Genomic DNA, 26,533 nt, shown 5'->3' on the forward strand with positions numbered 1-26,533 from the left:
TTCATTACCTCGAAAATAATCAAAGTGCAGCTTCAAATTCAGTTTGATAACCAGTTCTTTAAATTTAGCAGTCCAAGTTAATGATCTGTGTGCAGTTTACAATGACTCTTCTGAATCGATAGCTCACAGTTTGATAACCTGTTCTTTTGCTACTTCTTGTTGGTTACATCTTCATGATCAGCCCGTGACTAGGGAATTCAGCTTTTTCCTGGAATGGTTACAAGCATTATTTCAACTGAAAAACAAGTAAGATATTCATGATAGTGGCATATGGTGTGTTGGATGATATGGAAACATATGAACGATTTCGTATGAAATCAATGTAGTTTGGATTTTAAAGAAGCGGTTGATTCAGCTCTCGCAGGATTTGACTAGTGGAAGATGTTCATGATAAGACTTTCGATCAGTTCATAGGTTACATGACCCAGAACGACGAAGATGAACACCGGCAAACAACTATGCATAACATACAATCATTTTTGAAGATAAAAGTTGCTATAACCATGCATCTGTAGTTCGAGATCATAAAGGTAACTTAGTCGAAGCCATGCCCAAGTGTTCAAGGGACAGATCAATCCAGACCTATCGCTAGCAGAAACTCTTGTCATTAGAGAGGTTTTAAGTTGGGTTAAGGAGGAAGGACACAGTTACATGATTATCGAATATGATTGCTTACAGGCGGTTCAGGATATTCGTAACTTTATTTCCGTTCTCTCATATATGGGTAGAGTGATCAAAGAATGTCGTGACATGCTTGCGAGTTTAAGTAACAAAAGCATAAGTTTTAAATTTGTGAAACGGTACGCGATTAGAGTAGCTATTTAGCGAGGTGTAACTGTTCAATTGATGATCGATTTAGAGAATGAGAGATGTCCAATCCAAATTTCACCATGTTTTGTTAATGATATGAGTTTTTAACGTAATTCCCTTTTCTGACAAAAAAATATAATCCTTCCTAAAATAAAAATATAAAGGTATCCAGTCAAAACAAACGATTGTCACAATATACTGGACCCAATATAATTATACTATACCCGATATTATTATGCAATACATATATATGTGTAAATATATTGGCACCTACGGCACAAAAAATATTTTGCGGTACAAATCGTTTGATTTAGAAAATCTCTCAAATATAAAACTGTTGCAAGGCCATATAAAACATTAAAAATCACCGCGAGATCATTTAATAGTTTAAAATAAGTAGTTCCACATATTTCATTTATGTTTTAATCGGTGTTCAATTTGCCTCTGATCATCGAATAAAATGTGTAAAAAGTAAGAATTAGAGTTAGTTGGCAGAGGTATATGATAAAAAAATAAAGGCCTGAAATTTGTATTCAAAATGGATCCTAAATGGCACATGTCATGATCTCATTGGATATGATACAATTAATACTAAGACCCCTTTTTCAAATAAATTTCACCAAAAAATTCATTCTAAATTGACAAGTTATTGATGTCACGTTATTTAGAATAAAAATTTTAATACTCAATTTGATACCTCTATCACTATTCATATAATAATTGATAATGATAAATGAAATTAATCTAATATTAATTTATACAAAATTGTTTGATTAATGTAATTTTTTATGTTAGGTATATATAAAATTCATAAGATTTAACTTTTGAATTGAGGTTAATTTGAGAGATTTTTTTTAAAAGAACTCGTAATTTTAACTTTCTAAAATAAAAATTATATGCATAAGAATAATAATTTCCTTATTTTTGATTCAAGTTTCTAGAATAAAAATAATAACTAGCCTTAAATTAGTGAATAAAAGTAATAAAACTGAAATGGGCCAACAAATCGTATTATACCAGTACAAGCAGTAAACAGGCTTCTAATATCACCTTACCTCCTGGACTCAATAAAAGCCCAACCCAGTTAACAAAACAATATGAATCCTGCAAATTTGATTCCAGGCGATTAACAAAAAAATGGTGATGATTGCAAGAGGACTATTATTATTAGCTGCTTCTAAAAGTGCGTGTAATTCGAACCAGCAGCTGAAGAAAGTGCTCTTCAATCACTTGTTTTTACAATCTCAAAGGTACTCACTGTTATTTTATTAATCCCTTACTTTTTTTAATTCACTGTTATTGGATGCCTTAAGTTTGCTAATGATTTTAGCTTTTTACATGTTCCTTCAATTCTGTTAGCCTTGATGTAGTAAGTAATTGCTGAAATGTTAGATTAGAGTATCGAAAACTTTGCGATATTTTCGATATTTAACAAATAAAGAATCAGAGTGTTCGAGGTCACAGCACTTTAGGAATTACGGCATTATTTCACAAGGAGTTCTTATCTTATCAATGAGATTATCTAATTATTTATTTATGTTAGGGTATACGATTTTCTATCCTACATTTTGCTAATCGAATGTCATACCAGCTACTGTCATGTTATGTGCAAGGTTTTTGGTCAAGTATCTTCTGTGTCAACACTTTATGAGAATGAAAGGTTTTACGCTAGAGGAGGTCGGTTAATCCACATGAGTCGGTGGTTGAGCCAAGTCAATGAACCCGTGAAGCCAGCTGAGGCTGCAGGAAGCTGTACACACACCGAGGGCTCTGGTGATGGTAAAATTAAGAGGAAAAAGTTGAAAGGGAAAAGAGCTGTTGTCAAGTGGTTGAAGTCCTTTAGGTTTAAGAAGAAAAGGGACTACGGAAGAATGACTGCCGAAGAAAAAATTCTGTTTAAACTGAGAAAGGTAATTTTGCTGTTGCCTTGTGTGTCATTCTTCAAATTGCGAGAAACAAACAATAGATTATAGGACACTCTCTGGCCTTAACTTATGTTAGTTCTCGAAGTTTACTTGCTTAATTTGAAAATAACTTGTTCACAAATATCAAGGACAATATATATGTGTTTCAGTGTTTGAATAAATAGGACAGGTTAAATAATAAAGAAAACCTGTCGATGTGAGATTAAACTATAACGGGTTTACTAGTGTGTTAGATGTAAAAGGTCACTGTTGAAAGTATTTCCTTTTTCCTTCAGTACTTCCGGACCTCAGTTTGACACTATGTTCTACGGTAACTTGCTAGTCTCATAGATGTTGTGAAAGGAGATACTGCTCGCATCATTTCTGAACATATTAAACTATTTCAACTTAATTTTTTAAAACAAGTATCGCATGTAAGTTATGTTGGACAACATGCTGTAAAATTTGTATGAACATCTTTCTTTGTAACTAATGTAAAGAACTAATCATAAGTAAATTATATTGTGCTTTACTCCGCCATCTCTGTAAAACAACTATCTTTGTAACTAATGTAAGGAACTGATCAGAATTAAATCATATTGTGCTTTGCTATGCTGAGTTTCTTGAAGAGTATTAAATCTGGAATTGATGAATTGCAGCTGTGGCCGATATGTGTTTACCCGATTCTCAATTAATTGAAGAATGAGCATGAGCTTTTTCTTTTTAATGAATACTTTGCATATTGGTCTATTAATTTTGATATATCTTTTTACCAGGCTCGGAAAAAAGAAGAAAGGTATCTTGAAGCTCTTAAGAAGCTCGAGCCTAAGGAATCAGCAGAAACAAAACATGACCCAGAGATATTAACACCAGAAGAGCACTTTTTCTTTTTAAAGATGGGGCAAAAAAGCAAGAATTATGTGCCAATTGGAAGAAGAGGTATATACCAAGGAGTAATCCTCAACATGCACTTGCACTGGAAGAAGCACCAGACTCTACAGGTAGTGGTTAAGACATTCTCCCCAGAGGAGGTAAGGGAGATTGCAGTTGAGCTGGCAAGATTGACAGGAGGGATTGTTCTTGACATTCAAGAAGATAATTCCATCATAATGTACAGAGGGAAGAACTATACTCAGCCACCAACAGAGATAATGTCACCGAGGATCACTCTCCCTCGGAAGAAGGTATGTGGTCCACTGTTCTTCACCTTATTTACATTTACCACAAATTAGTGAAAGATTTACCCTTACAAATGTCTCACAAGGCATCCATATCATGCTATAGTCTAACAAATCTCATCATCTTAGTTTTATCTAGTAAAAGTATTGGAAGATGTCCATATCCCCTTATCCACCGGTGTAGACTCAGGGTGAATATAACCCGTAGGCAAAGGTTTGGCCCGGCCGACACTTAAAATTTAGTCTGAAAAAATCAGGCCTGTTTTATCAATATATTTTTAAATCTAAAAAATTATATTTATAAATATGAATGGTTTTTATGTATTGATTAATGTATTTGCCTATGCAGGCTTTAGACAAATCCAAATACCGGGATGGCCTTCGAGCTGTAAGGAAGTATATACCAAGACTTGAGCAGGACCTAGAGCTGCTTCGAGCAAGGGCCGAAAACCAAGCTGAAAGTAATTTGGGTTTAACTGAAGAAGGCCAAACTAAAAGTATACCTGAGGTTACTAGCAAAGCCCAATTGATCGACATTACAACTTGCAACTCCGGAAACCTTTCAAAAGAACAATTGGAAGGCTCTTTAAAGCTAAAAGAACTAATGGCTCAAAATGGTGAATACCGTGAGGATGATGATTCCACCATACACTCAGGTATGGATTCAGATTCTGAAGCCCTGTCGGATATTTTTGAGACGGAGTCTGATACTGATAATGAGAAGGAACAAAACTTATACTTGGATGAGTTTGACAAATTCCCTGCAAGGGATGACAGGCAGACAGATGATTTTGAAGTGCACCTACGTCAAATATCCGCAGACTCAAAAACGGAGAAGTCGTGGGAAAAAGATACAGAAATACCCAACCTTGACGAGGTTGATCGGATGGTTCTACGAGCTGCTTCACTTTTAAAGAAAAAGAGAAGATAATAGTTTGAATGTATTCTATGAAGTTTATGGCTAATTAGTGGATTGTATCCCAGTTTCAATATTTTAATTTCTTGGTTTGGTTGTCTTTGCATTTGCAATTGCAAATCATTTGTATAATCCCCTAGATACAACTAGTCACAAGCTGTGAGTATTTTAAATGTAATTGTTTGCAGAAGGGTCACCGAAAACATGAATAGTAAACTCCTAACTTCTTTCTTTGCTGTAGCATATTAAGCTTTCTTTCTTCTCATTCTTTCCAGTTTCCACTAAAGTAGCTTTTATCCTCAAAAACTATGGTGTCATTTACCAGCAAGTGTAGCTTGAAACCCAATATACATTTTATAAGCTTCGTTCTATACTTAATTACCACATTCATTAGTTGTCTATAGCAGAAATGTAACAAACATTTGCTATAGCAGAAAGGTAACAAACATTTGCAGCGACATGGAATGAATTTGGCATTGACAGAATTTAAACGAACCCGCAGCCACAGGTGCCCCATCCTAATTCTTCATTACACCTTTAAGATTATCGCTAGCTATTCGCAAATGACATTATTATATTATCTTCATTACAACTTTAAGATATCGCTAGCTATTCACAAAAAAATGCAAAAAAGTATTTGCATGATCTTAACATACCAAAACCAAAGAATGAAGTTATTTTGTTAGAAGATAGTTGTAATTAGTATTTTTATACTTTGTTTTCAACATTCATTTATAAAATTTCAACTATGGTTGCTAAAAATCTTTTCAGAACATATAAAACTAAAGATAACACTTTCTAAGAAGGAAACAACTTGCTTTTAGACAATCACCAAAGCTACACAATACTTGGATAAGCAAACAGCGGAAACAAGGTCGAGCAAGTAAACAATCTATTTCATTATCCAAATACAGGTAAAGTGAGGTAGACTCAGGATCAATCACTGTATCTTATATCGTTCTAAATACACTCACAAATGATGATACTCTTAGGATTATCAGGTGATAACACATTTGGTTCTCAATTTAAAATGATCTAGTGTTAAAACTTGACAACCCTACCATCCGTACTTGGCTTGTGTTTCAGCTTTGGTGAGGAATCCTTTGGCTCTCCTCTCCGCGAGCTCCATCTCCTTTTGTCTCATGTCAAAATACAGAGTACCAATCTGATGCTTCCTCTTGTGCAACTTTGAAGGCTTTCCTTTTGCAGAAACAGGCTACACAACAAAACAATTGTTATTAAGAAAGGCATCTCATTTCAGGCATCAAATTATATGATTTTCTTAAAAAATGGAACAGTCACACTTTTAGAAGACATCTACAATCTGCTGTTCGTAAGTTCATAGATATAAAGAAATTTGTGAATAGAACTACAAGGTGACGAGGTCTAAAAGAAAAGAGTAAAATTATTTGCGATGTGTAAAAACTTTCTGTGATGATGTTAGTAAAGAATAAAGCATTCGTTTACATATTTTTGGGATGAATTATAGTTTAAAATTGTAAAAAAGCAATGGTGGAAGTAGTAAAAGTGCACACGGCCAACTGTGCAACGCCCAACCAAAGTATGTGAAACGTAACTTAATCTCACATTTTCAGTTTGGTATGGTGGATATTTTAATTTTAACATGTGACATTGGTCCTATTGTAAATACACATATATTAATTTAACAGTTATTCATCTATGTGGCTATATAATTGTAACAAATCCGTTGCAACTATCTCCTCCAAAAATTTATTTAAATTAGACTTAAAACTGACTTGCAAGTTGTATATTATATATAAGTAGGAAGGAGGTACTTACTTTAAATTCATAATTAAATTTGACAATAATTCATATCTCATATCGAACTCGGTAAATGTAAGTTCCAGCATTTTTCATGTCATTCATTTTTCTTTAATTTTTTTAAGTAGAGTTTTTGTACAATTTATAAGTTAAATAATATTAACTAAACTATCCTTTCTAAACAGATAATAGCTTATAACTAGTAAACAGAGGAACATCATGTTTTGAAGTGCAATCTAGGGCAGCAAGAAAAAATAATCAGTAAAAGCAGTAAAAACGGGGGGCAAAAAAGAACCTGGTAAGAAGGACCGAATGCAATTCCAGTCAACTTGGCAGTGTCCTCCCTTGGTCTATTCTTCATCAATTCATCCTTGACTAACCTCAATCATTTCCGAAGGAAAATCATTCCTGCCTCTCTTTCCAGAACTTCTACCCATAATTTCTACTGGCATTGTTGGTGCCTCAGTCGTATTGGACTTATCAATCCATTTATTTTCATATTGTTGGTCGTAATTGGTGTCATAAGCAGGATAAGTAACATCATAAGTAGCATAACTATCCGAAGCGGGAGCCAAATTGAAAGCATCATTATTATATCCAGGAGCATAATCAGCATAAGTAGTGTCGTAATTTGCATAATCATTACTAGGTTGAACCACATTCGAAGTATAAGCATTATCATTAGGTGGCTTAGTGGAAACATTACCATGAGTAGAGGTAGCTGCAGGAGGGGCATCTGCTTCGAGTATCGATCTACGAGAAGTACCGGAAGAGGAGGAGGAAGAACCACCTAAAGACATTGAATTCTTGGGAGCAGGAAGAAATGATGAGATGGACTTAAAAGACGAATTCTTCATTGAATTAGTAGATTCAGTGTTTTTAATTTGTTTAGCCTTTTCGGTGTCATCGTCTTCGTCATCGTCGTTGTCCGGGGTGATTGGATTGATAGGAGGTCGAAATTGGACGATTTTTTTGGGGGTTTTGGTAGGAGGGGGGTCTTGGGATTGGGATTTGGGCTTGGGAAGGGCTGAGAATAAAGAGGGTTTAGGGTTAGGCTGAGAAGAAGAGGAAGGGGAGGGTTTAGAGAGAGATGATTTGGGAGGCGGGAGAGATGAGAAGACGGAGGATGGTTTTGAAGGAGGAGGAGAAGGGGGTTTGATTGAGGTATCTTCTTCGTCGTCTGAAGAAGAAGCGTAACTTGCTAGCAATGAATCCATCCCTAATTTACAATTGAGAGAGAGAGAGAGCGAGAGAGAGATTGATTAATAAATTGCAGAGAGAGACACAATTGAGGTGCGTATACTGGCAGAGAGAGAGAGATTGATGATGAATAAATTGCAGAGAGAGAGACACTTGAGGGAGAGAGAGAGAGAGAGATTGATGATGAATAAATTGCAGAGAGAGACACAATTGAGGTGCGTATACTGGGGGAGAGAGAGAGAGAGATTTCCAGCCACTGCCGGGTCGGGTAGGAAACATGATATGTATATAGTTGGGACTAGTATGTGGGCCTATCGATAAATGGGCTGAAACTATTGTGAGTGATAGGAAATTATGCCTCCCAGCCCAAGTTGCCAAGCTCTCTCTTCTTCTTGGGCGATGATAAATCAACTGTAAATATTTGTGCTGAGGGGTTGATTAAATGGCAGCAGCACTGCAAAATCTGAAGCTTCTTCGTCTATCACGCTTCACTGCTCCACCAATTTACAATCTTTCCGCCGGTATTTCTTTGCTCTCACTCTCTTAGTTCATTACTACATGTGTAAATTCCTACTTAATTTTTGCCCCCTTGTGAATTATTATTATCTATTTATTATAATTATCAGGTCTGTATGTATATGCTCTCTGCTCGCTTCTTTTGCATCCTAACCCATATTTTATTGCAACAACACTCGACTCGGCTCGATTAGTTTATTGTTTAGTTCATGCTTACCTTATTAATCACTAAACACCACAGTCATTCAATTTGGAACAAACACACCTCGATTACGTTCTTCCTAGTACCACAATTTTAGGTAAATATGTCCAAATTAAAACAAAGCAGCACACAGGCAGTCCAATTTGGACATGTTCTCCATATTGGACGATGTTTTACTTGCCAAATTGTTATTGTTTTATCAGTTCCACATTTTTGCAATTTTTTTACATTTCCTCCAGCGCTGAATAGTTTATTATTGTTATTCAGTTGGGTGGGTGAAGATCCTGGCACATTGTCCCACTAGGACCTTTGCTACTGTTAAATCTTCAAAACTTCAGCCACGCAACAAGTGTGTGCCTCTCTCTCATTTATTTTTGCTGATTGAGATAGCGTCTATCAGCGATCTCAACTCTTATGTTTTTGCAATGTCTCCGGATTCCCAATCTGCTTTTTATACTATGTTTCTGTCCTTATCTTACCCTCGGTGTCCGTATTAGGAGGAGGCGACTGGATGATGTGTGTCTTGAAAGGTTTCAGCAATACAGTAAAACCTTTATACAGTCATGGATTTTACAAGGTACTTGATCTATCTGGGCCTCCAAATTGTATTTGTGTAAAACTGATATATGCTGTCATGTTTTCCATCCCTAATTTTGCTAAAATAGATATTATGGCATTCGGATTTGCAACAACGGTGACATGTTAGTTTTTACTTGTTGACAATTAAATTGAAAGTATAATGCTGCATGACACATTTGATTGTTTAACTATCGTTGGGGATCCCTTCTGAACATCAATTCCTTGTCCATTTTATATATCTAATCATATAATCTTTGTATTACTCCTAGGATTTTCCAAATGTAGGAGGGAGTTTTGTGTAACACGTACGTATAGAAAGCTTTTAAGTTGGATTCTACACCAAGCTTTTAAATTTTGCAAGAGGAAACACTCCCCTCTTCTAGCCCTATAATTTTGTGCCCTATTTTTCGTTGATAGGTGTGGGAATTTTTTTAATGACTGAACTACTCACAGATCAACTGTACACTTGTGTATAAATATTAGATATACACTTTGTATATGGACACCTGATTAAATTACAGTTGCATCTTAAATTTGTATATGTTTTTTGCTTCAGAGGTACAAAGTTTTTTCATGACTTTAATTTCTCTCCGTCTCTTTAGGCAAAGTCTTTGTTGACGGTAAGGTGATAAATAAAGCTGGAACTCCTGTTTCCGATAAATCCGTTGTGGAGATCAATGCTGAAATTCCAAAATATGTATGTAGGTGATGATTCTTTGCAAACAAAACAATATCCTCATTATATTGACTTCTACACAACTATGAAAGAGCAGGCCTTTTGTTTGATTTAATTTTATTTTGGTTTATAATTTTTAGGGCAGGACATAAATTGGAGGCAGCTATTGAGCAACTTGGTATTGATGTAGCTGGAAAAGTAGCTCTTGATTCAGGTTTATCAACTGGAGGATTTACTGATTGTTTACTTCAGTACGGTGCTTCTTTTGTTTATGGAGTAGATGTGGGATATGGACAGGTAAGAGAACATAGTGGTTAGTACGTATAATGTGGCAATGTGCTACCTCCATTTTCTTAATATAGTATTGTGGTTTACCTAAAACAAAAAAATAACTATTCCCGTCTCAAATTCAATGACCCATCTTTTACTAAATATCGACAAGCATCACGTAATCTGGGATCAAGGGGTATAAATTTTTGAGCTGATACGGGCCATTATCGAGCCCTATTTATGGAGAACAACGGAGCCCCTACAAAGCCAAAATAGCAGCATTACAATGTACCAAAAAACACAAACTTATACTATATAATTTAAAGCTGATAGTCCTCCAAAGCTTTTCCTTATTTTGGAATTAAGCTCAAAAAGGATAGTATTTTGGAAACTTCATCGGTGCAGTGAGCTCTATATTAGACATGTAACGTAATTGAGAAATGTTATGATATATCTTTCATATTCTGTAATTTTAGAAGCAAATGACTGATGACTGATGAGGAGTAGAAACACCAAAGGTTGAATGGAATCTTACTTTGTTGGCCATTCATATCTCCACCTTTTCTACTGTTGGACATTCTGCTCGACTGAATGGTGTGGTATTTGTCTGAAATAATGAATGTCATTCACATTTCAGGTGGCAGAAAAAATCCGCCGCGATGAGCGTGTATCTGTAATTGATCGGACAAACTTGAGATATCTTTCTGAACTTCCTCAAAAAGTCGATTTGGTGACATTGGATCTTTCATTCATATCCATACTCCTGGTAAACTTTTGATTTGTGAATTTGGCCCGAATTTTTTCTTCTTGCCTTAATAAAATATGCATTTGATCAATTTCACTGACTACCCTCGCGCCTTTAGCCAATGGGTTCAGAAAAATAGACATTATTGTTTCTTAAATAATGACAAGTGTTGCTTATATAGTATTATAATTATTGAGAGCTTCTTGTCTTACATTTATCTATTGAAGCTGGTTCCTGTTTACATCTTTTTCCCAAATATGTGCAGGTCATGCCTGCTGTGGTCAATTTAATGAAACAAGATGCTACATTGATTACTCTAATAAAACCTCAGTTTGAGGCTCGCAGATCACAAGTATAGAATTGATGCCTTGTAACTATGTTTCCTTCATTTTTTTTATCAATAATAGAATTTGTCTTTCAATCACAAATCAACTCTGTTAGCACACACAACGCCTAAGGGTCTGCAAGGTTGCAATATGTGTAATTAGATGAATTTTATAATTTCTATTTCTTGAAAAGTAACTTTCAGGTGGATAATTAATCTATTTGTATACAGGTTGGAGGAGGCGGAATCGTGCGAGATCCTTTAGTTCATAAAGAGGTAGCTTCTCTGATTTTGTGTTAACCCCATTCATATATTATCATGCACTATGTTTGCATTTCGAGGACACGTTTTTTCAAAAACATGCATAACGGAACTGCAGCTCGTTATCAGATTTATGCCCTATTATAACAATTCTAAACGGGGCACCTTTGTCCTGCTATACTTGTTATAAGAAATCAGAATCATATCGGCTTATTTAACTTTGGCGTCTGAAGGGCATTAGGTTTCTAGCTCAGATCAGTACATTTTGTAACTAATTTGACATTTGTATGTTGAGATAATGATAGATCATTTAGCAAAAAATAGGAGAAGAAATAATGATATATCAGAAGATCACACTTACCCCGTTGCATGTATTTGACTGGCAGGGAATGTGTCGGGGGCAGTGAGGCCGCTTGCCCCCACCAACTCCTAAAGAGTTATATATACTGCTTATAATGTGAGCAATGCATGAAACTTTGTTGCTTCCTTTTTAATTCTAATATATACACTATAATTAATATTTTTAAAATATTATTACTATGGAAATGTATGTCAATTTATTGAACAGTTGATCACTCTTATTAAATGCCGTTGACCACTCTTATCAAATGCAAATATATTTTATAACTTCATGTATTTTCTTCCAATCAATATTTAATATTTATACTGTCTTGACAAGATGGTTGTGCAAATTTCCTTTACTACCACATCATTCCTTCCAACCAAACTGGTTGTACAAAGTTTAAAAAAATTAGTCTTGGACATATGCAGGTTCGTGAAAAGATAATAAACGGAGTAGAAAAATTTGGTTTTCAATGTAAAGGCTGGATTGAATCTCCTCTGAAGGGAGCTGAAGGTAATGTAGAGTTTTTGGCATGCTTTAGTAGAATAGCTGTGGAGAGTACTGAGTTCTCACTTGCAGAAGATGTCGGAACAGAAAGCAGTGGAACTGTAAAGTGAGAACAATTTCGTGAATCACAGTAGCTCCCATTACAAGCAAGCGCGTTAGTTTAGTAGGTCGAAATTTTGAAATTATTGTAAAATAGCATTTAAGCTATATATAATGTCCATGTTGTTAAATATTTGAATGTTGTTCGTTAAATTGTTGTTCTGATTAATTCCGCTGCCTGAATAAATCTTTTGTGCATTTAAATGAAATGCTTTCTACTTTATTATCACCTGCTCTTATTTAAATTGAGCACAAGTAAATCCACTTGTTTGGCTGTGCAAATGATAATAAGTTAAGTTGAACAACAAAGAAATAATCAAAATCCTCTCTTAAATGGAATAATCATTTAGCAAGCATGCTATCTAGGAAAAAGAAGATGTACAGTGCTTCTTCTGCCAGCTTTTTACAATTAAAATTGCATACCTAGACTTGATTCTGTCAGAAACAAGTTTTGATAGGCTAGAAATAAAATCCAATCCTGGAAAATAGGATAACAACAAAAAACTAAGAAAATGAAAATTAACCTCAACCTCAACAAGGGAAGAATAAATTTATAACCGAGACAACTTAATCAGATAACTGTGTTGCTGCATTCCATGTGGCTAGCAGAGATCCAAGCATCAGTAGGAGCTAATAAATTTTGAAGGGCCTGGTATCAGCTTTTTGGCTTCGACGGAGTTGGAGAAGATGGTGGTTTCAGATCTGGATACTACATCCATGAACATGAAGGTCAGTGTCATTATTGAGAAAGTAATGAAAGACTGAAAACATATTTAACAAAAAATCAGAATCCTTAGATGGAAATTTCTACGTGTTGCGTAAAAGTAGCCAGACAGATGAAAACTGTACGCAATATAGCGAGCACAGAATGCAGTGTGGGAAATGTGGTAACGAAACTGAATTGTGATTATGCTGCTTGTTCCTCAGGATACTAATCATTAAAAAGGATACTGAAAGGACAGCGTCTTTCTGAACTTGGCCTATTATAGTAAAAAGACGTTTTAAACAATTTCACTGCTGACCTAAACCTAAAAGTGTAATTTTTTGACACAGAGGTGGACTAGAGCCTAAGGAGTTGTGCATTTGAATATGTTTTTTTTCATGTCCAATATAGCTAATTTGGGGGTTTTTACTTTGCACTTGAATCGTAGAAGGTCAGACTATAAGTGATTTGGAATGCAATAAAATGCTGCAACATCACGAGCATAATTCGACTGATAATGAACTTTTAATCCATGGTATCTGGGTATTCCCTTCATCCACTACTGTACTTCCACAGAAAGAAAATCCAAAGTAGATTTCCCCTGTAAAGGAATTCCATAATATTTCGTTATTCTCTTCATCCACTAGACTACTGCTGTACTACCAGAAAGAAAATCTAAAATATACTTCCCTCGTAAAGGAAAGAAATTATTAATGTCACTTGCAACTAAGTTGTTGGCGTACTAGAAATGACTATGTAAGCATGGGTGAAAAGATAACTGTAATAGCAACAATATGGCCGGTCATGTATGTTGCGTACCTTAGGATAGGGAGATAATGATCTTGCACTATTTTTTGTTTCTGCGGTGGGTTCAACAGACTTGCTTACATATCCATTGGTTGTCTGAGTGCTGCTACTCACGGAGGACTGATCTGCATTGTCACTTTGTTGGGTAACTCCTCCATTTGTCTCAGGCTGTTGCAACTTTTTCTTCTTTTTCTTAGGAAAAATGTGCACAGATGGAGGGAGAAGTGTCTCTTGTATCGCCTGCAACAAAAGTAGATATCAGTATGGAATAATAGTTAAGGCGCTGTTATGAAAGTAAATTAAACGATTTAGGACTGGGGTACATGACACAAAAAAAACTGAGAACACATATATTGTGGGCCAATACATTTATCCTAAGACTAAATTTCACTCATAAACAAAACTTTCTCCGCTTTGGAGGACAAGAAAACTTTCTCCGGGAAAATTATAATCCGACTTCAGTTTTCCATCTTGATTTAAAATCTGAAAATTTACTGCACATGGACTCGAGGGATATGGTCACATGTGTGCCGCCTTACATGCTCATTCTGATTCAGTATCTTATTCTTTCAGTTTTGATATAATGAAATTTTATGCGGCAATACAAAAATCACCAATAAAATGATAATCATCAGACCACCAACATCGCCCTAATGGCAATATCCACCAAACACAAGAGTTGATTCAGATGCTCAGTAGCTGACCTTTAACTTAACATCTCTATATGAAAAGACAAGTCAATTAATTAACAAGCTACAGCTTATAATGTTACGAGAGATAGACTATTAAGTGTTAATGAGCTACGCTGAAGAACTAGAAACAAGAAAGGGCGTTAACAACTTAAATACAGAGAAAAAGAGTACCAGCCACCCATTCTTTCCTTTAACTCCACCCCGAATTGCATATGCCTCTCTGAAACCATTCTTGAACAATAACTCAGCAACTTTCAAGGAGTTATCATCGAAACTACCTTCCACCCAAAAGAAGTTAATCAGCAATAATTCTATCAGTTAGCCACTTAAACTAGTCATGCTACAATTTCCAACCAAAATAACACAATTATCGGAATTCCACTCGAATTATCTTAATTACCTGTCAAGAATACAGATTGTGGTATTTGCTGGATCCCTAAAGTTGTCCAGCACTTTTTTCACAAACCCATCTTCATCCCTTTCATTATATTCAACCTGCAACACATTCTTATTCAAAATCTTCAAAATGGGTGAACTCAAAGTCCTCAAAGACTTGTCATCCCTGATATCTAGAAGCTGAGCACTTGGGTCATCACGAAGCTTGCGAAAAGCATTGATAGCAGATATAAATTTGAATTTTTGCAAGTAATCTTCGGTAAGTGGGATAACAACAAGCCAAATGAAAGTAACTCCAGCAACAAAGAAAGGGTACCTATTGAAGAAGTCATCAATAGAAACCAAGATAGCCTCTATGTTAATCTTGTTGGAGACTTGCTCAGCTGGCAATGTTGTTGTTTCAGAAGCAAAGCTAGACAGAGGTAAAGAGAAGGCTAAAGAAAGAAATGAGAGATGGGTGTTTACAAAGATTTGGAAAAGAGAAGAAGGGTTGTTCTTGATTAGTTGATATGGAGAGTTTGTTCTGGGAACTTGGTGAAATGTTGGAGCTTTGAGTGTGATTTTTTTCTTGGATAAGGAAGAAATGGGATTGAAATTGAAAGTGAACAAGTTGTAATTTGAGAAAAAGAGAATAGAATTTGGGTATGGATTGTGGGTTTTCAAGTGATTTTGGAAAGGTGGAGAAGATGATGAGAGGCATATAGAGAAAGAAGAAGACTCCATCACCAAGATAATTTGGCTTTTGGATTTGATAACAAAAGAAACGATAAGATATGCACTGTGCACATGTGTGTATGAACTATAAAGTTTTAGGTTTTTTATCCATTCTTTTCTTTTTAGTTGTCATAGACAAATATACAATTCATATATTACGTTGAACTAAACTGTAAATGTCAAAATTATTTCATAATCTGTAACACTCTGAAACAATATGCTAAGGTTAAGCATATTAACACATTAACACATTAACAGCTCTATAGTTTTTGTTGCCCACGAAGTAGAACTGCACTGAATATCTATCTAATTTGGTCTATTTAAAATAAATTCCAGACAAATGCAAGGCAGCATTACAAGTTCATAACAGAAGAATGTACAATTACGTTATACTATGAACTGAAGCAGTTTTAGTTGGCGTTTGTGGCCTTGCATTTCTCCTTGAAACTAGCTATGAAATCTTCCATACATGATTGATAAGTTTGCATTCCTTGAACCTTCCCGGCCAACTCCAAACCAATATCCATCCACTTCATTGCTGCACTAGCAGGCCCCATTCTTACCGCAAGAGCTGCCCTGTTCCATGCTGTCATTGCAAGCCATTTTCCCTCTTCAATTGGGTATTCACCTTCCTTTAGTCCCACCATAATCCGGTATGCTTGTCTATACATGCCATATACGGCATCATCATCAGTATCAGCTTTGTAAACAGCACTAAGGTTAATTAGCTTCCTCATAATTTGAGCTACAGATCCATAATCTGGAGACTGGGATTCGAGTAAGCTAGAGAGGCAGGTATTTAAAGCATAGGTGGCTACTTCAAGATTGGACCGTGGGCCATCTGATGAAATCAGGCCAATTTGAAGTAAATACCTAGGATTACAAGATTTTGAACCGGCAAAGCTTTTTATCAAGTGAAGCTGTTGGGGTCCTGTGTCACTGAGCCTTGAATAAAGATCATAGGCAACCAAGGTGTGCACAAAGAAGAAATACGGTTCAATGTAGGTAGTCTGATCAATGTTTGGTTGGGGACCAGCAGCGCTTGACAATAGGATCTGCATATTAACCAAATACATATCATACTGAATTTACAAAGCATTTAATAACAACATTTCACTTCAAAAGCAAAAGCATTAACATAAGTTGGAGAGTTATAGCCGGAGGAACATATAGTGGCGGCCAAAAGAAACAATCAAAAAAATTCAGAAGATACCTTCCGAGTCCTGTCTAGTAATTCGATGGCTTGTCTGACTTCAGTTTCGAGTAATGTAGCATTCCTTTCTTTTTCATCTGCTATCTTAGCAGCAACAGCCAATATCAGTGATTTACAGACCATTACATTGTCTCTATCCATCTCTCCGTCTAACATTGCACCATAGAATCCTGATGCCAACATATAAAAATTCCAAGATAATTCATAATTTTTCTCCTTCCCAGTTCTCAGCCCGATATTCCATGATTGCATCGCCAACCAGTTCCGCTCCCGTGTCCCAACCTCACCTTTCCCAAAAAAGCCTTCAGCTCCAAGCTCAGATAAACGAGCATGAGCTTGTTTCATGTACTTGAGGACTTCAGAATCATGAAGAGGATCTCGGATGAGGATCGTGACAAGAGTACGAAGAACGACGACTTCAGATGTTGGCATAGATTTTCCTGAAGAGTAAAAGTTTAATAGCACAGATAAAGAGGCAACAGCAACAGGGAGTGCATTACAGGCAACTGCTTCATGTGCTGAGAGGGAGAGGAAGTCAGGACTGAAGTCTAGGCAAGCTGACATTGATTGAACTTGAGTAACAGCCCTATCATGCTCATTCTTTTGTAAGTAGATCTTAAACTGCACATTTCAAGTTTTAAGAAGAATATTTTTAGTTCAGCAAACCAGAATTTTGGTGGCCATCTTTAGGAGGCACACGTCTTGGAAAGAGGGGGTGAGGGAGGGGGGAAGAGAGAGGGAGAGAGAGAGAGAGAGGACCTTGAGAAACGCGCAGGCTATGTTGGGTTCAAGCTATGAGATGATTGAAGAACAGAAAGTGAGATATAGAACTGAATTGATATATATGTAAGTAAAGATGTTGAAATTTTACTTATGACTGTATTCCATACCTTTTCAGCTTCATCAATATACTCTTCCGCTCGTTTTAACTGGGAAAGGCCTAGATGACAAAGGCATAGAACCCTATAACCCTTTGCTCGAAGATTTCTGTTCTCTGTAGCATGAGGGACATAAAGCAAAGACTTTTCAAACATCTCAGCACTGGTCTCATAATCTTTTGATCTAAAGTGATCTGCAGCACTGCAAAGCATAGTAAATTGTTGTAAATGCTATAAAGTATACGTAGATCAGCCAAAACATAGTAAATATTTGTAAATGACATAGTAAATTGTCGTCTGTTCATATCAGGTTACTCCGGACTTAATAAGATTACAGAAACTATAAACATAATAAAACCTTAAACAAAAAAAATAAGTATATGCAACACTGCTAAGCTTTTTGTATCACTTCGTACACCTGAGATGCATCTATCACAAATAATATAGCCACCAATTATGAAAATACCATCCTTTCAGTTTCCAGGTGTTGATACCAACATATAATAATTGTCATCCCATAAGTACCCGAAAACATATGATATATGTCCATTCCAACAGGCAACAGTCCAACCTAGCAACCATTGAAACAATGAGTACCATATACAGATGTCCGCTGTATATCTTCTGCTAGTATATTAGAAATGTTGTAATAATGTAATATCCATTTTCAATGGCCTAACTATTATTGTTGTGCCAAAACAAATGGTTTTATGCTTTCTTATAAAGATCTACTTTTATCTAAATTATGCGCCATCATCATCAAAATAGCACGTTTATGATATACTTTGCGTTGCACTGTATTAATAACCAAATCATAGTGTTTTCAGCAGTAAAGTAATAGGCATAACCACACACTAGATGCTTAACGATATTCAATAAAATCAGATAAGGTGCTCAGTACATAATAAACTGACCAATTCCAGAGCAAAGAATGCATTGATGTCCGCTCCTTGGCAACATCCCCAGCAAAGAGAGCAACGACTCTATCATCGGAGACAAGCTCAGCCACCACCTTTGCCCTCACCTTTGACCCCTCACTACCAACACCATCACCGATAACCCTATGAACCACTCTAGTGGCTGCACCTGCACTTACATGACATCTCCCTAAAAGTCCTAAAAATATTCCCTTCGCTGTCTCAGCCCCTGCTGTTCCAACTGCCTGAAAGTACAATTCCACTGCAGAGACCCAAACAGCTTCCGGAATCCCCTTATTCACTACCATTCCTTTCAATTCCTTCTCCGCTTCTTCAAACCTCCCTACCCCTAACCATGCCTTCATAGCCAACACACTCAAACTCGGATGATTATCACTATCTCCATCGCCATCTCTCAAAACCCTAACACACTTCAAAACACTCTCAAAATCATCTGTCTGCAAATGTGATGCAGCTATGAATCTCAACGTCTTCGATTTTAATTCCTTTAAACCTAATGATTCATCAGACCTCTTCACAATCCTCAATCCTCTTTCACACAAATCCAATGCTTCATTCATGAGTTTCAAAGCATCAGCAACACTAGCAACTTCATTCCTAGCGAGAATCGTCTTTCCAAATATTAAGTACTGATTCGCTAATGCACAATAATTCTCAGATAATCCAAATAACACAGTTTTCGATCGATTCAACAAAGTAATCGATATATTCCGATCCGCGACTTCCCAAGCCGTTCGAGATCGTGCGATATTCAAATTCAACAAAAGCTTACGCTCATCTAAATCAGAAATTGAAGCTGTATCAAAATTCGAGATAAGATCAGTAGCTTTCTCGAAACAAGAGCTAGCGAGATCAAATTTACGAAGATCATGCCAAATAACGCCAGTTTTGTAGAAGAACGAAGCTGACTTGAACGCCGGAGAAGGAATTCCGGTAACATCAGCGGCTAAAAATAGAAGATCGGCGGAAACTTGCCTGAGCTTAGCGTGCTCATCGTTCAACTTAACGCCCGAAGCGTTGGATAGATCGACGCAGGCGTTCCATAGGCGATAACTGAGTTTCCATATGTTGAGCTTCACCGAGTTGGAGTATGGAGAAAGCGATTTGAGCTGAGTCAGACTGAGTCGGAGATCGGAAGAGAGAGTCTCTGATGGAGGCAATTGAGATTCTAGGCGTTTAATTGATGACTCGATCTGCGTTAGGAGATGAGTTTGGGGATCACCGTGGTTTGATCGGAGCTCCGGCGACGAAATCTCCGCTATTCTCATTTTTGGCGGGAAATTCGAAATTTAACCAGACGAGTTAGAATAAAAGTAACAATAAACTATAGAGACGAGCTTGTTTTTAGTATTGCGTGAAGGAACCGAAGAGAAATACAACTTATACGAGTGACCTAACTTATTTTTATCTTTCAAATTTATATTTAAATTCAAATGATAGCCTAACTATATTTATATTTAGGGAATTCATGTTAATGTACACGGAACATATTTCATTTATGGGAGAAACGTCATTAACATAAGTATTTCTGAAACGCTTTCGAGAACTCTGTCATTTCTGTTTGTTTTCTGTACTCCGGTATATTATTTTTGAGCTCGAGTCAAATTAGAGTCAAAGTTGTTAGTAAATTTATACAGGCCCGAGTTGAGCTTCAGCAAAAGTGTGAACTCAGTTTTTCTAAATTGAGTCAATCTCATGAGTTTCAAAAACTCACTAGGCTTTTTTGGAATTAATTGAAAGCAATGTTATGAAATCAACAATCTCGCAGACAAAATAAAACTTCAAAGATTGTTTTCTATCCTAATTATATTTGTAAATTACTTTTGTTCCGCAGCAACTGCAATTAACAAACTAATTAAAGAGTATAAGATTATGTTTGGGCCTTGGTTACTTAACAACTACCACCATCATGAATCGATTATCGAACGGCTCACTACATATATCAGTCAGGGGTACAATATCCCCCATGAAACCATTGACGAAGGTTTAGGCACCAGGCATCTGAATAGATCAGTCTCCTGCATTTAAAATTTTACATCATCCTGGCCATACATAGTAGTACTAAAGTAACAAAGCACTCCTACAGATCACTGGACTAACGAAAACAGAAACAATGCATATATTAAAAGTTCACAGTATTATCTTGTACAACAAACAGATAAATGCCATCCATTTTTATGTTTATGATTTTTTTGGTCATTTTTTTAGTACTGAACAGAATTATACAGAAACATCCATCAAGGTTAAGAGTAACAGTTAAACACGAAAGTAATAAGAGGTTAGCCAGCATTACAACCTAGTGAAGATACGGAGCCTGGTACTGGTAGCCATTCCCAAAGTAATTACCATGAGCAGGTGATAGGTTGTAAGTAGCAGAACCAAGAAGTGAAGGAATGTGGTTGTCTGTTGGTCCAGTGTAAGCATATGGTCTTTCATACATGTACTGCGGGTACCTATCAGTCATCCTGGGATAGAAATTCCTCTCAGCAGCAACATTAGTTACCCGTGGCACATAACCTGTACCATTAGCTCGGGGCCTTTTCGGTTGAGGTTTTCCAACTTCTGTCGCCCTTTTCCTGTCTGCTTTGGCCTTCTCTAGTTGGACAACCTGCTTCTGGAGAGGATCTATTGGATACTGCTCTTCAAGCTTGTGATCCTCAATGCACTTGATAACAGCCTTGAGTGCAGTAAGTTCCCTCTCATTCACCTCAGTCTGAAAGACACGATTTTCCAATTTGTCATAGAAAACTGGTATTGGTATCTACACTACAAAATTTTATCTGCAAGACCCTTTAGGAAAAGTAAATTTAGGAAAATTTTAGGAACCCCCCCCCCCCCTTAAATGCTCCGTTAGTCCATTGGGAAGGTGCAATAAGCTACTAAGATCATTATAAAATGGTTAATATGTATCAAATATTGAATTACGAGGAAAAAGTATTTCCAGCACTAATATTTCCAGAAAACACTTTTAGCACTAATCTCTCCAGAAGCAAAACACTTCTTTAAGATGATAAAATTTAATCATGTAAAAGTGTGTTTACATTTTAAGTGATAAGGTGCTGTGGCTGTTGAATGAAAGAAAAACCTTCAATCTCCTTAGTAGCCCTAATTTAATGGTCTATACAAGCATGACTTCTCCTTTCCCTCTCGCTATTCTATGGTGAAAAAGATTTCATATCTTAGTAAGTTTGACACAAGCAATTAAAGAAGATGAGAGCAGAGGATGTAGGTCTGAATACAGAAGATACTAAAATAGCCGTTGCACTTCTTCGAAAATTGAATCGTAATAAATAAATAAATTTTAGAGAGACAGGAGCCTCCACCATTTAAGCGATATATAACCGTGTCATAAATATGTGAAATAGGATGTAGCTTAATATCAGGAATCCTAATCACATAAATAAACTCATATTTCCAGATAGTAAACAGGGTCTGAAAGAGAAATACAAATAAATATTAAAAAAGATTAGTCTGGAAACCTGTACAGTAGGCGAGGCATTTGCAGATCTCACAGGTGAAGTGGCTTGCCTTGCCTCTGTCAAGTAAGATTTCAGCAATGAGACTGGAGAATACTTCTCTGTAAGCTCAAAAGAAAAAGCTAGGTTAACTGCATCAATCTGTCTTCCATTATTCACCAGGACATCAATTACACCTGAGAATTTTAGAAATGTAAACAATGCTTATCATTCTTGACAAGGGATGCTATAGACATCAAAGCATCGATACATGTGAAACTTTCAGGTTGAAATTTCACTACACAATTACCTCAGTTGAGTCGTGAAATCATAATTTTATATATTATTAGTATAATACACAAATAACAAAAGCACCAAGAATTTACAGGAAAAGTCAACAAACTATCAAAGAAGACAAAGAGAGAGCAGATTACGATATTTTCTTATTATAAATGTTTTTTTTGTGATGACTCCATAATCCATATAATGTTTGTACTGCTGTATTAAGGGGTCTGTATAGAGAAATCAGCAGATTATAGTATCACAGAGAAACAGGTGTTGCATATTGCTAAGTTGAGGGTTGACTGGTGAGACAAAAGAGCTTATGCAAATTTTTTAGAAACATGGTTCGAACCCTTTATAAATTTAACCCTCTTTTAAAGAAAGAAGTTCAAAGTGCAGTGACACCTTTTAATTCCTCATATAGTAAAGATAAAACAGACATGATATAAGTAGCTCAGCACTGTGGACCTACCTGGCATTCTCTCGGACAACCCAAGGGAGCGGCACAAGTCAGCAGTTTGCTGACGACGAGAAACCATTGGTATCATCTTGGATAAAACTTCTGGATCATAATCAGAATTAACACCAAATGTAGAAATAAGCTGCAGGAATGCATGAGCCTCCAACGAGTTTCCGTTGCTGGCATCCAATTCAAGGTCGACCAGCTTTGGTTTCCACTCTTCAGCAATAGCCTTGGCTCTTTCTTTTACATTAGATATTACATAAGAAAAGGAGTCCATGTCAAGATTTGCTAGTACAAGGCTAAGGCACTCCATCAACATTATACAAGTTCGACGTAAACCTAGAAGATACGAATCCTTCTTCCCATCCAACTGGGCAGCTTGTATGCTGTAAAATCCCAGGAGCGAGTCCAACACCAGATTAGCTGGGTCAGCAGCAGCGCTCAATGCAATTGGAATCTCCTCTTTGATGGCAGCCAGGTTCTTACGGTTTTCTGATATGAACTTGTGGAGTCCTTCTGAATCATTTGCTTGACACAAGCGCACAAGCTCTGGATATGATTGCACCTCCACATTTACATTCTGCGGGAAGGTTTTCACATTTTTTGAGTTATTTTCAGAAGCCATGACATCAGGTGGTTTCTTTTCTACTAACGGAATACTATACTGATTCTTAGTTGTAACAGAAGAAGGTTCGATGCATGGCTTTTTACGCTTTGTTATCGTTTTAGAAGAGAGAGCAGACACCGCAGCATCTCTCTTTTCTTGAAGCCTATTCAGCGAAGCTTGTTCCTTGGCTATTATATCTGCTTCACGCTTGACTAAAATTTCTCGCGCTCTGATAGTTTTGTTTTTATACTCTTTTTCTTGGCCTTCCAGATCATTAAAACGCCTCTTCAAGGACTTTTCAAGCCCATGAAAGTGTTCTTCCAGTTGTTGCCATTTCATGTTAAGCGTAACTGCTCGGTGACTTTCAAGATCTGCAAATGCTTTCTGAAGTTGTTGTATCTTAGTAGTGGTTGACTCAATCAGTGTAGCAACTGAATGTGTGTCTTCCATGACTGGATATCCTGATTCCTGAAGCAAACAATACATTTAAATACAAACAGAGTGGAGACAATTTACTGTTGAAAATAACCTATTTTTATGTATGTTTTTAAGTTATCAATTATCATAGTGGTCATTTTTTCTACTCAAATATCTCAGATATGTATATCATAGAAGTTAAACCATCCCAGCCGAATCACTGTATGCAAAAAACTAGATTTGCTCAAAAACCGAGACAGTGGTCAACAGTATTTAAGTGGCAATTATGTACGTATAATAGGGAAACTAAAAGGAAAATGCAGAAACACGACATCGCCTTCTTTCTCATTCTACAAATGTTCTCTCTCATCAAAAACCAAGATTAAGACACACACGTGAATTCTATTGAATAAGTAAGAACACCAACTTTGGAAAAAATGACTACTTGCAGACTGCAGTTACATTTAGTATCCATATTTATTCAAAATTATTGAAGTATAGATCTATTTTAGCACACCAAAAGGAAATTTAGCGGTGTTCAAAAGTCCCTAGCTCCCGTAAAGTAATTGGGCCAAGATATTTGTCTTTATATTTACCGTACCGGTGTTGCATATTTGTCTATAACAAACATCAATAAATTGCACATTTTATTTATGTCGTTTATTGTTAACACTTTAATTTTGTTAATAATATGACAACATTTTGAGAGGAGAAGGGAGCCAAAGTCTCGAATAAAAACGACCACGTTTTCTCAAGGGAGATTTAGTGTCATATTGTTTGTAATCTGATCAGTGGCATGACATGTTCGGCCAACAGGAGAATGACACATTGTAGCTAGGAGAGCTAAATAGAGCCTGAGGAGAGGAGAGTCGCTAGGCGGGATACAGTTTCCTGTTTTTCTTCTTATCCTCTCGCTCTCAGTATTACCTAAGAAAGTAGGCTTTATATGCATTTTATGATTATCCCTTGAATTCTCAATTTTAAATTTCCATATAATCAGTTACATTTTCATCGGGTTAAATATCAAATTGGCCACTCAATAAACTTCGATATATCAAATTCACCACTGAAAAATTCGGGGTCTCATTTAAAACACATTAAAAGACATAAATATCATCCGTACCACTATGTCCTGAAACTAACGGACAGTTTACTGACGCCGTTTGCCACTATGTCCATAGGCTGCTGTCGTCTTTCGTGGATTGCTGCTATTGCGTGTGGACATGGAATTCCAGTCAAACGGCGTCAGTAAACTGTCCGTTAGTTTCAGGACATAGTGGTACGGATGATATTTATGTCTTTTAATGTGTTTTAAATGAGACCCCGAATTTTTCAGTGGTGAATTTGAGATATCGAAGTTTATTGAGTGGCCAATTTGATATTTAACCCCATTTTCATCTCAATTGCGTTGTTAATTACAAATACCCGAGTATTGTCCTTTGTATTAAAGGGAAGAGACAGAAGATGAAAACCCATCTTGTGCTTGTATTCTTTTTTAAACAAACCATATTTTGTTATTCAAAGCATATATTTCAACGCCAAAATGTGACTACCATCTCACGGGAAATACATTCTTTGATCCGGTTGTGTTAACGGAATGCACATAATTGTACACAATGAGCAGGATGAGGCTTGTGTGACAAATTTGGGTAAAAATTGTGAAGTAATTAGGCCTAACTTTTATATTAAGTCATGTATCATGTATGTAATAGAAAAACCAGAAGAATGGTGTCACTTCCACATTAATTAATTACTAAAGTAAACCGTTAAATGTTTGCATCTAAGACTACAGGCACTATATAAATTAAAGGAAGCTTAGCTTAATTGAAGCTATGATATGTATCTGTGAAATTAGAGATTATAAGAGAGAGAGAGAGAGAGAGAGAGAGAGAGAGAAATTGACAAATGAAAAGGAGAATTAGTTACCGGATCGGAATCGGAAGAAGACGGTGGAGAGTAGCCGGCGGCGAATTTAGACGGAGAGTCGAAGCATTTGATTCGGATGACGGTTGTTGCGGTAAGTGAAATAATAAAAGAGGAAAGCGTAGTACAGTGGTCTCTATATATATCGCCAGGCAAGGCCACTGGTTCTATTTATGGCACCCACCTCCCTCTATTATTTACTACTTGCTTTTTCAAGTCATGTTTCTATTATAAATAAATTTTAATTAATCAAATACTCCAATATGATAAATATATATTTGTTAAAATAATAACTAATAGAGTATTAAAATCTTATAGAGTAAAATTCTATGAAGATCAAGATCACGTCTTTGTTGATACCACGGAGATCACTTTTTCAAATTTGTTGATACCACGGAGATCACTTTTTCAAACCTTATAATATTAATATATATTCGACTTTTACATTTTCGATCAACGATTTTTCTGATTAATTGCTCGATTAATCGTTTTAATATGCTCTGCCGATTTGATTTTACAATCCAATTAATCACTGCACTATTTTCTTGGAATAATATATTTAGTATAATAAATTAAAGTATGTTTATATTTTATTAAACACATCCAATTAATGCTCAAATTAATCAATCCGATAAATTACCGAATATCCGATTAATCACCTAAAGGTTGTTATACCGAATAATGCTCATTTCCGTTTTTTACCACAAAAAGTTAGTCCGTCTGTCTTTTGTT

General features: G+C 36.2%; 6 protein-coding genes across 8 annotated transcripts; 2 read left to right on the plus strand and 4 right to left on the minus strand.

Moving 5' to 3' along the window:
* The first annotated feature begins 1,901 nt into the window (after positions 1-1,901).
* On the plus strand, positions 1,902-5,073 carry LOC141675162 (putative CRM domain-containing protein At3g25440, chloroplastic). 2 transcript variants are annotated; one of them, XM_074481877.1, is made up of 4 exons: positions 1,902-2,060; positions 2,402-2,720; positions 3,491-3,898; positions 4,242-5,073. In XM_074481877.1, the coding sequence occupies exons 1-4, from the start codon at positions 1,948-1,950 to the stop codon at positions 4,821-4,823; spliced, it is 1,422 nt and encodes a 473-aa protein (XP_074337978.1). In that variant the 5' UTR covers positions 1,902-1,947; the 3' UTR covers positions 4,824-5,073. The 2 variants fall into 2 exon arrangements, with proteins under 2 accessions (XP_074337978.1, XP_074337979.1); XM_074481878.1 differs by having other exon boundaries at positions 1,942-2,060; positions 2,424-2,720.
* Positions 5,074-5,683: 610 nt separating this feature from the next.
* LOC141671216 (uncharacterized) lies at positions 5,684-8,076 on the minus strand. Its single transcript, XM_074477372.1, is given in 3 exon segments — positions 5,684-6,024; positions 6,886-6,960; positions 6,962-8,076. Coding segments are annotated over 3 exon segments (1,080 nt in total). The 5' UTR covers positions 7,808-8,076; the 3' UTR covers positions 5,684-5,865.
* Positions 8,077-8,095: 19 nt separating this feature from the next.
* On the plus strand, positions 8,096-12,466 carry LOC141671217 (uncharacterized). The gene is made up of 9 exons (XM_074477373.1): positions 8,096-8,311; positions 8,776-8,857; positions 9,006-9,085; positions 9,690-9,792; positions 9,904-10,060; positions 10,671-10,799; positions 11,044-11,130; positions 11,335-11,379; positions 12,136-12,466. The coding sequence occupies exons 1-9, from the start codon at positions 8,233-8,235 to the stop codon at positions 12,322-12,324; spliced, it is 951 nt and encodes a 316-aa protein (XP_074333474.1). The 5' UTR covers positions 8,096-8,232; the 3' UTR covers positions 12,325-12,466.
* Positions 12,467-12,638: 172 nt separating this feature from the next.
* On the minus strand, positions 12,639-15,722 carry LOC141671738 (rhodanese-like domain-containing protein 4A, chloroplastic). 2 transcript variants are annotated; one of them, XM_074478066.1, is made up of 4 exons: positions 14,916-15,717; positions 14,687-14,789; positions 13,836-14,063; positions 12,639-13,022 (listed from the first exon to the last, which is right to left on the minus strand). In XM_074478066.1, the coding sequence occupies exons 1-4, from the start codon at positions 15,632-15,634 to the stop codon at positions 12,969-12,971; spliced, it is 1,104 nt and encodes a 367-aa protein (XP_074334167.1). In that variant the 5' UTR covers positions 15,635-15,717; the 3' UTR covers positions 12,639-12,968. The 2 variants fall into 2 exon arrangements, with proteins under 2 accessions (XP_074334167.1, XP_074334168.1); XM_074478067.1 differs by lacking the exon at positions 12,639-13,022 and adding an exon at positions 13,029-13,617 and having other exon boundaries at positions 14,916-15,722.
* A 92-nt stretch (positions 15,723-15,814) lies between these two features.
* LOC141671736 (TPR repeat-containing protein ZIP4) lies at positions 15,815-20,081 on the minus strand. Its single transcript, XM_074478063.1, has 5 exons — positions 18,631-20,081; positions 17,729-17,918; positions 17,598-17,630; positions 16,839-17,459; positions 15,815-16,680 (listed from the first exon to the last, which is right to left on the minus strand). The coding sequence occupies exons 1-5, from the start codon at positions 19,920-19,922 to the stop codon at positions 16,036-16,038; spliced, it is 2,781 nt and encodes a 926-aa protein (XP_074334164.1). The 5' UTR covers positions 19,923-20,081; the 3' UTR covers positions 15,815-16,035.
* Positions 20,082-20,750: 669 nt separating this feature from the next.
* Positions 20,751-25,980, minus strand: LOC141671737 (FRIGIDA-like protein 3). Its single transcript, XM_074478065.1, has 4 exons — positions 25,805-25,980; positions 22,864-23,929; positions 22,134-22,306; positions 20,751-21,367 (listed from the first exon to the last, which is right to left on the minus strand). Exons 2-4 carry the CDS (start codon positions 23,909-23,911, stop codon positions 20,951-20,953), a joined length of 1,638 nt encoding a protein of 545 aa, XP_074334166.1. The 5' UTR covers positions 23,912-23,929; positions 25,805-25,980; the 3' UTR covers positions 20,751-20,950.
* Between the last annotated feature and the right edge of the window lie 553 nt (positions 25,981-26,533).

The sequence above is a fragment of the Apium graveolens genome, chromosome 7 (assembly GCF_009905375.1).
Source record: "Apium graveolens cultivar Ventura chromosome 7, ASM990537v1, whole genome shotgun sequence".
Classification (NCBI taxonomy): domain Eukaryota; kingdom Viridiplantae; phylum Streptophyta; class Magnoliopsida; order Apiales; family Apiaceae; genus Apium; species Apium graveolens.

Coding starts and splice junctions, on each gene's coding strand:
- LOC141675162 (XM_074481877.1), top strand. CDS start 1,948: ATGGTGATGATTGCAAGAGGACTATTATTATTAGCTGCTTCTAAAAGT. Junction 2,061..2,401: donor TTGTTTTTACAATCTCAAAG/GTACTCACTGTT, acceptor ATGTCATACCAG/CTACTGTCATGTTATGTGCA. Junction 3,899..4,241: donor TCACTCTCCCTCGGAAGAAG/GTATGTGGTCCA, acceptor TTGCCTATGCAG/GCTTTAGACAAATCCAAATA.
- LOC141671217 (XM_074477373.1), top strand. CDS start 8,233: ATGGCAGCAGCACTGCAAAATCTGAAGCTTCTTCGTCTATCACGCTTC. Junction 8,312..8,775: donor AATTTACAATCTTTCCGCCG/GTATTTCTTTGC, acceptor ATTGTTATTCAG/TTGGGTGGGTGAAGATCCTG. Junction 9,793..9,903: donor ATTCCAAAATATGTATGTAG/GTGATGATTCTT, acceptor TATAATTTTTAG/GGCAGGACATAAATTGGAGG.
- LOC141671736 (XM_074478063.1), bottom strand. CDS start 19,922: ATGAGAATAGCGGAGATTTCGTCGCCGGAGCTCCGATCAAACCACGGT. Junction 17,460..17,597: donor TAGCCTGCGCGTTTCTCAAG/GTCCTCTCTCTC, acceptor TGAAATGTGCAG/TTTAAGATCTACTTACAAAA. Junction 16,681..16,838: donor TACTAGACAGGACTCGGAAG/GTATCTTCTGAA, acceptor GTTAATATGCAG/ATCCTATTGTCAAGCGCTGC.
- LOC141671737 (XM_074478065.1), bottom strand. CDS start 23,911: ATGGAAGACACACATTCAGTTGCTACACTGATTGAGTCAACCACTACT. Junction 22,307..22,863: donor GTTGTCCGAGAGAATGCCAG/GTAGGTCCACAG, acceptor TAAAATTCTCAG/GTGTAATTGATGTCCTGGTG. Junction 21,368..22,133: donor ATGCCTCGCCTACTGTACAG/GTTTCCAGACTA, acceptor CGTGTCTTTCAG/ACTGAGGTGAATGAGAGGGA.
- LOC141671738 (XM_074478066.1), bottom strand. CDS start 15,634: ATGGAGTCTTCTTCTTTCTCTATATGCCTCTCATCATCTTCTCCACCT. Junction 14,790..14,915: donor ACAATCTGTATTCTTGACAG/GTAATTAAGATA, acceptor GGTGGAAGGTAG/TTTCGATGATAACTCCTTGA. Junction 14,064..14,686: donor AAGGAAAGAATGGGTGGCTG/GTACTCTTTTTC, acceptor CTTTTGTTGCAG/GCGATACAAGAGACACTTCT.